A 12,570-nucleotide genomic window follows, 5' to 3' on the forward strand; every position below is an offset into this window, starting at 1 on the left:
CTATATTAATACAGAAATCCTATATTAATCTCCAAAAAATTCATGAAGAAAACATAAATTGAGTCTAGATGAAATTTAAGATGGTTTTGTAAAAATCAACAGAACATTACCCGTCCAACTCTGAGGTTTCTATGTAGCATAGCCCGTTTGGCTCGCTGCTGGTTAACAACAAAATATCTGCAGCGACGAACTGATTGTTGTCCATACGGATCACATCACCCACTTGGACATTGGACCATCGTTCTTGCACAAGTTTACCATTTCGTACTACCCTGGATTTTCTATTATTTACATGAGAGTCCGATAAATGTCTTTGCTGGAAGAAACAATGAAAAATTTAATGAAATTCACACTTAAAAATCTTATTAATAGGTTATTTGTTAATTATCTCACGCAACTTCAATTTACGATTGCTCAAAAACATTTTGTAGACTTTTTTAAATTTCTCTGAAACTACCGAATTTGGGCACACAGGGCTTTCAGTTTCGTCGGCAGTTCTTCTACCACATTCAAAGACAATATTTTCCCCACAAAAAAACAGTATTTTATCAATACAAGTAACTCGTTTTTATCTATTTTTCAAACAACACCAAATGTAGCCTCAGTTTTAACTCTATCTTCAAAATGTTGACAGGCGTCTTTTAAAAATTGATACTAACGTTAAAAAAAGGTTTAGAACAGATAATCTGACTTACTATATCATCGTAGGCATCCTTGACAGCTGTCAGCCCCAACACTCCGATCAGGGGCAGAGCTGTGGTAACTGGAGTTAGACTACTAATGGCTGGAATCAACTGCAGGACAAGAAGGCACAAAAAATAGAAGTTGGCCAGTCGTTGGAATTGTTCGAACAAGTTCAGTGGCAGGAATGTAAGGAGAGAATATTTTGACGTCTTGATGTAATTGTTCTGAAAATAAACTCAGTATTATTTATAACGAACAGTTCAATACAGACATATTTTATTTGATATTCATATGCGGCATGTGAAACGATTTAATCTGAATCAGTAAAAACACTATGTAATTAAACAAAAAAAGGTAGTAATATTTTTTTGAATAATGGCAATTTTACAAATTTGTATCATCAATGTTAAAAGGGTATTTAACATTTTATTTAAGACACAACGCGAGCGCCATCTACATTCTGCATAAAAAATTGTTTCAATAGACTTTTCATACAAATCGAATGAAATTGACCCTTATTATTCCTAAATTGAAGCTGCTATTTTAGTTCAAATCAATTTAGAGAATAATGCATCAATTGAAGTTGAAATTTATTTAGAGTAGGATTTGCTTGATCCTTGCAAGTTAGCATTTAGAATTAAGATTTTTTCATCTACTTACCGCATAGCGAAACTGTGAATTGTATTGTTTATCATTAGCTTTGATTCTTCTTTGATTATCTGAAAAAGAAAGTTTCTGTATAATATTTAATGGGCCTCTCAAGCATAAGATTGTTGGCAGTGATATAAACCTCTATATCTGTTTCTCCTAAACCAGGAAAAAATCTTGCGAAACAATTTCTACATTTACAATTGAACAATGCTCTGGTGTGATATATATTTTGAAGATGTTTTATTTTCAATAAGTGTCATAATTTGAAAGTAATTCCCTTCAATTAAGACGAAAGCAATGTCAAACTTTTGATTGAATAATTGTCAAATTAGAACATTCTCAATCAACTGCCAGTTATTCTCTCTTGGGAATTTTATCTGATCAATTAAGGTGAAAGTTTAGTTTATAATCATAACCATTTAAATGAGGTCATGATGATATCATATTGGCGAAGCAACAAATGTTAATGTTAAGCTTACCGCAAGGTATATAGCCTCTACGGAAATCTTTGGAAGAATGTGCTCCCTGTTCCTGTACATTACTTTTATATCTCTTGTTCCTTCGTAACAACTTACTGAACACACTACATATCGATTCTCTTAAATTCCAAGTTCTGGGTTGTCTGGAAGAGATACTGCTCGCATTGCTAGGTCTATCGATAGAATTACTAGGATGTTCCGATTGCAATACGCTCTTTTCGGTTTTCTGTTTACATTTTTTTCTTGTATGCTTACGATTCGTAGTCTGTTCATTCTCGTCATAAACCTCGAACACTTCCAATTCGTAATCCATCCTTCGGGCGACGGTATCATTTGATTTTCAATTTATGATTCATTATTTAATTGCCATTACACTATAAACATTTAATCACTTCGGTCGGTCTTGGTTGAACTAACATTGGTCGCATTGACCTTCGACATCGGTTCCATAATACGGAGAACGGAGTAGATTCGTAGATGAATATAAAAAGTTAGACGACGTTCCAATTTAGAATTTTGTATCTTTTAATTAAAAACATTCGTAACATCTAATTAGATGTCACATCGGCAAAAAATCATGAACCTGAACGTCATGTTTGACAGATGTGACATTTCTGTTACAGAAAAGGAAACCGTGACTCACGGTTTAAAAAAATGTTTATCTAATATCGAATTATTGATCGATGTTCCGCACATAGTCGTCTCAACAGAACCGTTTAAGGGGTCGAAGAATTCTTTTTTTAGGGGATTAATTATTACTAATAATTTCAACTGTGGCAATATTTCACTATATCGGAAAACCCTTTGAGGCCATAATTAGTAAAAATCATGATTTAAATATCAGTCCACTAAAACGTAATAACCCGGAAAACTATAATAGTTAGAACTTTGCGGCAAAAATATTATATTCAGCAACTTCAGTTTCTAGGACTTAAATTTTGATTCAAAGGCTAGAGAAGCATTTTTGACGATAAGAACTTAGTTTTGAAAATGCACATCTGACCTTTCTGAATAACAGCCTTATCTTTTACAATTCTTTAGTGATTTTGATCGAATTTGGTATATGTATCCTGTATGAGCCGTAAATGGTCCATAATACTTTTAGCTTTTTCAGATATAGACGGTACGCAATTTTCATATTTCGTGTCCCTCTGGTACAATATCGATGAAATTTGACGTGGATTGAGATATTGAAGCTCAAGTGGCGCTACATTTGTTGTTGTTTAAAAAATGGACCAAAACGAGTTTCGTGCACTGATAAAACATTGTTTTTTATGGGAAGAATACTGTGAAAGCAAGCAATGACTTGATAAGTGTTATTCAGACGCTGCTCCATTGACAAAAACTGTTAAAGGCTGCTCCGGGGATAGAAATTTTGTCTAAAGAAGAAGAGATTGTCGAGGTTCAGAAGTAAAGACGAGGAAAGGTGTTAAAAAGTTAGAGGAGAGTTGAAGTACATGTATTTCTCTTGGAGATGTTCATGTTGACGAATAAATTCGAATTAAAAAAAGTTTTTACTGGTTGGGCCTGAGTGAAGTGTTATAATTTCAAACAACCAATTTTTTTAATTTCAATTTTTGCTTTTTAATACTTTTTATTTTGCTACTCATAGTTTAGCCGAAAAACAAATTGCTTTGATTCACTTTATTTAAAGAACCAAAATAACTAGCGTCCTCTATTAGTAATTCTGAATTAGAGCCCAAATTGGCAATTTTCATGCCAAAAAACGTGAAACTGCTAATTTTCAAATTATTGAGGAAATCTAAATATTTGTATGAGATTGCGACATGTTGAACAGAATCATCATATGTATTTTGAGTTCTAGAATCTATAATATATAACGGGTGTTTTTTTCGAGGTATATAACTTTAAGTTGGCATTACTGTTCAAGATGGCGACCGATTTAACAGCTGTCAAATGATTTATTCCCAGTTTGGTTTGGCAATTCATCATGAATAGACTCACGCCTGAACAACGCTTGCAAATAGTGCAATTTCAATTAGAAAATAATGGTTCTGTGCGGAATACGTATCTCGCACTACGTCCATTAGCGATGAAGCGCTCTTCTGGTTGAATGGCTACGTCAACAAACAAAACTGCCGCATTTGGAGTGAAGCTAATCCTCAAGTGTATGTCGAAACACCGTTACATCCAGAAAAACTGACTGTTTGGTGCGCTTTATGGGCTGGTGGAATCATTGGTCCGTACTTCTTCAAAAACGATGATGGCCAAAACGTTACAGTCAATGGTGATCGGTATAGAGCCATGATTACTAACTTTTCATTCCTGAATTGAACAACCATGATGTCCAGGAGCTGTGGTTCCAACAAGACGGCGCAACATGTCACACAGCTCGTGCCACAATCGATTTATTGAAAGACACGTTTGGTGACCGCCTGATTTCAAGTTTTGGACCTGCGAATTGGCCTCCAAGATCTTGTGATTCAACACCGCTAGACTACTTTTTGTGGGGCTATGTAAAGTCATTGGTCTATGCGGATAAGCCACAAACCCTTGACCATTTGGAAGACAACATTCGCCGTGTTATTGCCGATATACGGCCACAAATGTTGCAAAAAGTCATCGAAAATTGGACGTCCAGATTGGACTACATCCGAGCCAGCCGTGGCGGTCATATGCCAGAAATCATATTTAAAATGTAATGCCACAAGATTATCTTGCAGATAAATAAAATTCATGTCAATCGCGTAATCCATCGTTGTTTTATTGCAATTTAGAGTTCTATAGCTCTAAAAAAACACCCTTTATAATTCGAAACGGGCATGAAGGAACTCAAAAGCCTTGATACAAAAAAACCGCTTTTTTTAAAATCGTCCACTCCACACATTTCAAAACTTGAAACCCTGAAAATTCCCGACTAATTGTTGAAAAATATTATCCTTCGACCGATTCCAACGTTTATCATTGGAAATAACAAGCCAAAATACAGTATTTCCCAACAGCCATCGTAAAAAGTCCATAACTATACAGGTGGACATTCTCTCAGGGCCGACCTAGATACCTCGTCCCGCCAGCAAGTCCAAGGTAGGGTCATTAATGATTCAGCTGCATCCTCACTTGATCGAAAATTATTATAACTCGTGAATAAAACAGGAACGATGATGCAGAAGTTCAAGGGTAGTCGATACAAGGGTTGTTACTTTTCGCTGCTGTCTCTGTAAATGACTGAATGACGTGTCCTACAATTTCTCTAGGTTGGCGACGATCAATGAATCACGATTGTTCCGTTTGATTTGTTTCGGTTCGCAGGCTTTGTCGGTAGAATACGACGCACACAGGCCACTACGATGTTTCATCGGGATGCAACATTTCTAGTACGCAACAGAATTGAACGATAGACAGAAAAAAATTATTCAGTTTCGGGTTGGGTTTGAACCAGGGTAATGTACTTCAGTTTCGTAGAGAGAGAATGGTGTATCATATTTTAGGAGGTTTTTCAGGGCTCGTTGCCCGAACAGATCGCTTTATTACATAGAGGTACAACATTGCTTTCGCCGTTTTTTCCGAAATTCGAGGCTTTACTGCAAAAATCTAATTATACATTTATGATTAAGAGTATTGTCCATCGCTGGCAACTATTTTCTTCCATATTTCAAGCAGCGTACGAATCTCGCGTTGAAAAAACTGGTCATCTTTTGAAGCGATCCACGAATCGATCCAATTTTTTACTTCTTCATAAGACCTGAAGTACTGGTCTGCCAGGTCATGTGCCACTGATCGAAACAAGTGATAGTCCGAGGGAACAACGTCCGGTGAATACGGTGGGTAGGGTAGGACTTCCCATTTCAACGTTTCCAAGTATGTCTTGATTACTTTCGCAACATGGGATCGAGCATTGTCATGCTGCAAAATCATTTTATCATGTCTCTCATTGTATTGCGACCGTTTATCTTTCAATGCTAAGCTCAAACGCATTAATTGCGTTCGATAACGATCATCTGTAATTGTTTCAGTCGGTTTTAACAACTCATAATACACTACGCCTAGCTGGTCCCACCAAATACTGAGCATGACCTTTGGAACCGTGAATATTCGGTTTGGCTGTCGACTGGAAGCATTGCCGGGATATCCCCATGATTTTCTGCGCTCAGGATTATTGTATTGAACCCATTTTTCATCTCCAGTCGCAATGCGATGCAGAAATCCCTTCCATCTTTGCCTTGCAGGTAGCTATTCAGAAGTAAACAAACGCCGTTCAACATCCTCGGCTTCAACTCGTACGCACCCAATTTCCTTGTTTCTGAATAATTCCCAAAACTTTCAGGTTTTTTGAAATGGCTTGTTGCGTCACTCCCAATGATCCTGCAATTCTTGTTGTGTTTGACACGAATCTTGATCAAGTAATGCCCCCAATTCTGCATCTTCGAAAACCTTCACTCTTCATCCGCCATGCTGGTCTTCTACGTCAAAATCACCGTTCTTAAAGCGTTGAAACCACTCTCGGCACGTTCTTTCACCAATAGCGGCCTCGCCATAGTTATTTGAGAGCATTCGATGAGCCTCAGCAGCAGATTTATTCATATTAAAGCAGAAAATTAAAACCTCCCGCAAATGAGCAGAATTTGGCTCATAAGCTTTTCAACTGAGAATAATTTTGTGATTCAGAAACAAATCGACTAATATTCCGATGGCGTTATGTTAACAAATACCTAAGCTTCACATCACCAAATATAATCTGAATAATTCAAAAAATTTCAATTTTGTTCAGAATTCCGAATGAAATATAGAAAATAATAAAAACCAAAACTCACCTATAGATTGTTTTCTGGCACTCCTAGCAGACTGCCTCGCCATGTCAGTAAGGAAGGTCGAATTCAAGTTCAAAAAATTAGTACAAAAACCTAACTAACATCTAAAATACGCTAATCATTATACTAAGCGTTAAGGCCACTTCAGTCTATCCTAAAAATCAGGTATGCATTCGTCCTGGTATCTCTATAAGGTCACTTGATCGATTTGTACAGAGCGTATAGAAAAAATCACAATGGTAAACGTTCAAAAATCAGACTGGCAAGTAGAAAACTCTAGAATTGAATAGGACAAGGTGCGGTTTTGTAAAAATGGTCTTTTTCGGCATAATTGTCTACAGTCGATATGTACGGTTTTTCTTGTCGATGAAGATGGCGGTTTTGGAGACGGTTGTGTGTCGCGATCTGAGCCGTGTGGTCTTCCTCTGTTGACTGGGCGTGATGGTGGCGTACTGGAGGCAACCATAGGCGCCCAGTGTGGCGGCCGGAAAAGCCATGGGCTGATCTGGAAAAAAAAAACAGTAACTTCTTTACACAATTTATAGATTAATCTCTATAGTTTTTAAACTCGTTCTTATAATCTATTATTATCTATTACCGAACTATTAGTGTCACTGATGTGTCGGTAGTAGTAGGTGAGAATTTTAACCGGACCATAAGTGCCACTGATGTGTCGGTAGTAGTAGGTGAAAATTTTAACCGGACCATAAGTGCCACTGATGTGACGATAGTAGTAGGTGAGAATTTGTACCGGACCATTAGTGTCACTAATGTCACGGTAGTAGTAGGTGATAATTTGTACCAGACCATTAGTGTCACTGATGTGACGATAGTAGTAGGTGAGAATTTGTACCGGACCATAAGTGCCACTGATGTGTCGGTAGTAGTAGGTGAGAATTTGTACCGGACCATAAGTGCCACTGATGTGTCGGTAGTAGTAGGTGAGAATTTGTACCGGACCATAAGTGCCACTGATGTGTCGGTAGTAGTAGGTGAGAATTTGTAGCGGACCATAAGTGCCACTGATGTGTTGGTAGTAGTAGGTGGGAATTTGTACCGGACCATAAGTGCCACTGATGTGTCGGTAGTAGTAGGTGAGAATTTGTACCGGACCATAAGTGCCACTGATGTGTGGGTAGTAGTAGGTGGGAATTTGTACCGGACCATAAGTGCCACTGATGTGTCAGTCGTAGTAGTAGGTGAGAATTTGTACCGGACCATAAGTGCCACTGATGTGTCGGTAGTAGTAGGTGGGAATTTGTACCGGACCATAAGTGCCACTGATGTGTCGGTAGTAGTAGGTGGGAATTTGTACCGGACCATAAGTGCCACTGATGTGTCAGTCGTAGTAGTAGGTGAGAATTTGTACCGGACCATAAGTGCCACTGATGTGTCGGTAGTAGTAGGTGGGAATTTGTACCGGACCATAAGTGCCACTGATGTGTCGGTAGTAGTAGGTGGGAATTTGTACCGGACCATAAGTGCCACTGATGTGTCGGTAGTAGTAGGTGAGAATTTGTACCGGACCATAAGTGCCACTGATGTGTCGGTAGTAGTAGGTGAGAATTTGTACCGGACCATAAGTGCCACTGATGTGTCAGTCGTAGTAGTAGGTGAGAATTTGGACCGGACCATAAGTGCCACTGATGTGTCAGTCGTAGAATGTGGAAATTTGTACCGGACCATAATTGCCACTGATGTTTCGGTAGATGGTAGGTCATCGATGTGAAAAAAGGGGCTGTACGAAAATTTGGTGTAAGCAAATCCAATCAAACGATCACTGATATTCTTTCGGCGGGTGCCATTCCTTTCAACTACTCAAATTATCACCTTGAAGGATCAGTTTCAACGATTTGAAAAAAAACGTTAGAAAATACAGAAATGCCAATCAACATGAACCGCATTGTTAACAATTACTTTGTCCCATATGTACCCACAGAAAAACAAACCCCAACATAATAGCACTTTTATGTGAATGCATATTAATGCTCCTACAGAGATTTGCGATATTTTCACGTTTGTGGGCGCTCCCCCTGAGCTCGCGTGACCACAGATTTTCCCGGCCATTTCCAGTTCGCGAAATTAGCTAACGCGCCCTCACTTCCTTTGTCCAGGCGATAATGGATATGGACGTGAAAGAAAATCATTCATTAAGCCTTTGACCTTGACGCTCTACAATCTAGAGTTATTTTACGGCCTTAGATCATCGACGGAACTGAGAAAATTGCGATTTTCCGGAAGTGGAACTAGGGAAGTTTTTCCTGGGAAATGTGGGAGTTGGAATTAGTTCGGGAAACTTTTTGTTTACTTATCGAATGGTAGATTCGCTGAAGAACCAGAGTTGAAATTGACTTTTTCGTATTTCTTCTTTTTTCCCTGGTTGCAAATGTCAAGTTTGTTGACTCCCCTTCATTTAAAATTTTCACCATTAATTTAAGCTATCCATCTGTAATTCACCAATATTCGAAGTTTTCGTCACGTGAATGATGAGGCAAAAATTGAAACCATTCCCAGGAGAGGTCATTGACTTTATAAAGGTAGTTTTTTTTTTCGAGGTATATAACTTTGAGTTGGCATTACTGTTCAAGATGGCGACCGATTTAACAACTGTCAAGTGATTTATTCTCAGTTTGGTTTGGCAATTTATCATGAATAGACTCACGCCTGAACAACGCTTGCAAATAGTGCATTTTATTTCGAAAATAATGGTTCTGTGTGGAATACGTATCGCGCACTACGTCCATTAGCGATGAAGCGCACTTCTGGTTGAATGGCTACGTCAACAAACTAAACTTCCGCATTTGGAGTGAAGCTAATCCTCAAGTGTATGTCGAAACACCGTTACATCCAGAAAAACTGACTCTTTGGTGCACTTTGTAGGCTGGTGGAATCATTGGTCCGTACTTCTTCAAAAACGATGATGGCCAGAACGTTACAGTCAATGGTGATCGGTATAGAGCCATGATTACTAACTTTTTCATTCCTGAATTGTCCAGGAGCTGTGGTTCCAACAAGACGGCGCAACATGTCACACAGCTTGTGCCAAAATCGATTTATTGAAAGACACGTTTGGTGACCGCCTAATTTCACGTTTTGGACCTGTGAATTGGCCTCCAAGATCTTGTGATTTAACACCGCTAGACTACTTTCTGTGGGGCTATGTAAAGTCATTGGTCTATGCGGATAAGCCACAAACCCTTGACCATTCGGAAGACAACATTCGCCGTGTAATTGCCGATATACGGCCACAAATGTTGGAAAAAGTCATCGAAAATTGGACGTCCAGATTGGACTACATCCGAGCCAGCCGTGGCGGTCATATGCCAGAAATCATATTTAAAATGTAATGCCACAAGATTATCTTGCGGATAAATAAAATTCATGTCAATCGAATAATCCATCGTTGTTTTATTGCAATTTAAAGTTCTATAGCTCTAAAAAAAACACCCTTTATAAGACTCATAGAAAAAATCTTTTTTTTTTGTGTATTTCATTGTTCAATCACAAAATAGCAATAAGTATACGCCAACGTGTCTCTCACCGTACTGGATATCGAAATGATTGAGGTAAATAACCATAGAATTCTTTCTGTCGATTCTATGTTCCAACATTGACGTTCCTAATGTCAAGCCTTCGAAATGGGTGAAATAAACGATTCGTTCTGGATGCGAATAGCTGTGATATGTCTCTGTATCTTTGGCAGCACCCTTCTGTGCCAGCTGAACAGAAAAGTGACATGCAGAGGAGGACTGTTCTTGGCCAGAATGGCCCACCTTTCTTTCGACGGCTACACCCTCATCTGGACCACCCTTCTCCTTCAAAGTTTCGTCGAGGAGAATAAGACAGAGGTCGCTGAAAAAATTTTTATGGTCGTCGGCTGCGTTCTACACCTCATCGTTGCTCTGACATCGTTGGCCAGTTCTTTCGCTAATAATTGCGTTGATGTCGGATTGTTGTTCATTGGTATCGTCTGCATGCTCGTTTTCGCCATCATGTTGACTGATTTGGTGCTGGGTTTCAGCAGGAAAGGCCTCAGTATGGGTAAGAGGAGTGCTGTTATGCAGTCGACCAAAATAAATGAGTAGAAGATAGCAGCTGAAGGTGGAAGATGATTATGTGTTGCTTTATACTTTGCAGTCATTAACTATAGATTATTAAAAATTGCATATTGATTATGCCTATATGTATATAGATAGATTTATAAGAATTACATCGTAATTACATCAGGTTACGAAGAAATACTGAATAGTATATGAACATTAGCAAATAGTGTTGGAAAGTTTGAATGCCATCAGGTTGTTTGATGGATTATCTTGTAGATATTTTTTCATTTTCTTTTTCAGACACTTCGCCTGCAGATCTCTTCATGTTTTAATATTTGTCATCATTTGGAGTTCGAGATTTCTGTTTGTCAATTTATTATTTTTAATGATGAATCTTTGAAAGTACAAGGAAATAAATACTAAGGCTCTTTTGACTTGCACAGATTACTTTTAGTTTATTCTTTCTGCAATAATAAATCTTTGCAATCCTTCAGGAAAAATCTCCATGCTCCACGCTAGTTGTGAAGTCTTAGTAATAAAATTTCTAGCAGTAATTTCTAACCAAGTTTCCTTGGTCTTCTTTGGATCTTATATCATATGAATGACAGTCGGCTCTCTTCTCATATACTCTCTTATTTTGAGCAATCTCAATTACTAATATTATTTTGAGTTCAGCATCCACAGTCAGAATTTTATATTAATGAAAATTGACTCAGGAAGGTGTAACAGTCCCACTATCTATTGCTCTAACAGAGCTTTTTTGTGGGTTTAGGTTATTTCTTGTAAAGGCTGTTTTTTAGAGCTATAGAACTTTAAATTGCAATAAAACAACGATGGATTATTCGATTGACATGAATTTCATTTATCCGCAAGATAATCTTGTGGCATTACATTTTAAATATGATTTCTGGCATATGATCGCCACGGCTGGCTCGGATGTAGTCCAATCTGGACGTCCAATTTTCGATGACTTTTTCCAACATTTGTGGCCATTTTCGGCAATAACATGGCGAATGTTGTTTTCCAAATGGTCAAGGGTTTGTGGCTTATCCGCATAGACCAATGACTTTACATAGCCCCACAGAAAGTAGTCTAGCGGTGTTAAATCACAAGATCTTGGAGGCCAATTCACAGGTCCAAAACGTGAAATTAGGCGGTCACCAAACGTGTCTTTCAATAAATCGATTGTGGTACGAGCTGTGTGACATGTTGCGCCGTCTTGTTGGAACCACAGCTCCTGGACATCATGGTTGTTCAATTCAGGAATGAAAAAGTTAGTAATCATGGCTCTATACTGATCACCATTGACTGTAAATTTCTGGCCTGTAGATTTGCAATCAAAATTGGCATATCACGTGATGTAAACTCTAAATTGAGATATGTATCCAAATTTAAATTGAATATCTGGTGGAGTGCAGATGCTACGAGAAAAATACTCCAATATTCCACTGGAATTAAATTTTTGATTATTACAAATTATTGTAATTTTCGAAATAAAATGTGCTACTGAAATCAAACATGAATTTCTGACAGAAGAACACCTGCTTTGTCCACTAGTTGTGAATACTGTCGATGTAAATCGATCTGATCACATGGAAACAAAATATATGGAAATTGGAATTCATGGAAACGCGTTGACATTCTAATTACTATTGAAATTACAACAGGGCCAACAAAATGAAAAAAAAATTGTACCGGAAATCCAATATCTACTTGATTTGAAATGTTTTTAATATGCTTGTCGAAAACCTTTTTTCTATCAACTCTAGCTTTTGATGTAGGTATAGGTTAATTGATGTTAGTTCTGATACTAGAAAAAACGAAAGAAATAAATAAATTTTCAACGGCCAAAATAAAAATTTTCTTCACAAAATTACCCAATAATAATTGAATTAGCCAAATATACATATATCTGGAATTTTATATTTTCCTTTATACATAAAA

General features: G+C 37.8%; 1 protein-coding gene across 7 annotated transcripts in view; it reads right to left on the reverse strand.

Annotated features, from left to right (window-relative positions):
• The window catches only part of LOC123671589 (probable phospholipid-transporting ATPase IM), a 44,640-nt gene that overhangs the window by 12,161 nt on the left and 19,909 nt on the right, over positions 1–12,570 (reverse strand). For 5 of the 7 annotated variants that reach the window (XM_045605516.1, XM_045605519.1, XM_045605520.1 and 2 more), the window contains exons 2-5: positions 6,587–7,088; positions 1,345–1,403; positions 696–908; positions 111–316 (exon numbers count right to left, since the gene is read on the reverse strand). In XM_045605516.1, the coding sequence (XP_045461472.1) occupies positions 111–316; positions 696–908; positions 1,345–1,403; positions 6,587–6,629 (521 nt within the window). In that variant the 5' untranslated portion in view covers positions 6,630–7,088. Of the gene's footprint in view, positions 1–110; positions 317–695; positions 909–1,344; positions 1,404–1,814; positions 2,442–6,586; positions 7,089–12,570 lie in introns of those variants that run through there. The other 2 variants (XM_045605515.1, XM_045605514.1) reach the window with 2 other exon arrangements.

The sequence above is a fragment of the Harmonia axyridis genome, chromosome 1, assembly GCF_914767665.1.
Source record: "Harmonia axyridis chromosome 1, icHarAxyr1.1, whole genome shotgun sequence".
Classification (NCBI taxonomy): domain Eukaryota; kingdom Metazoa; phylum Arthropoda; class Insecta; order Coleoptera; family Coccinellidae; genus Harmonia; species Harmonia axyridis.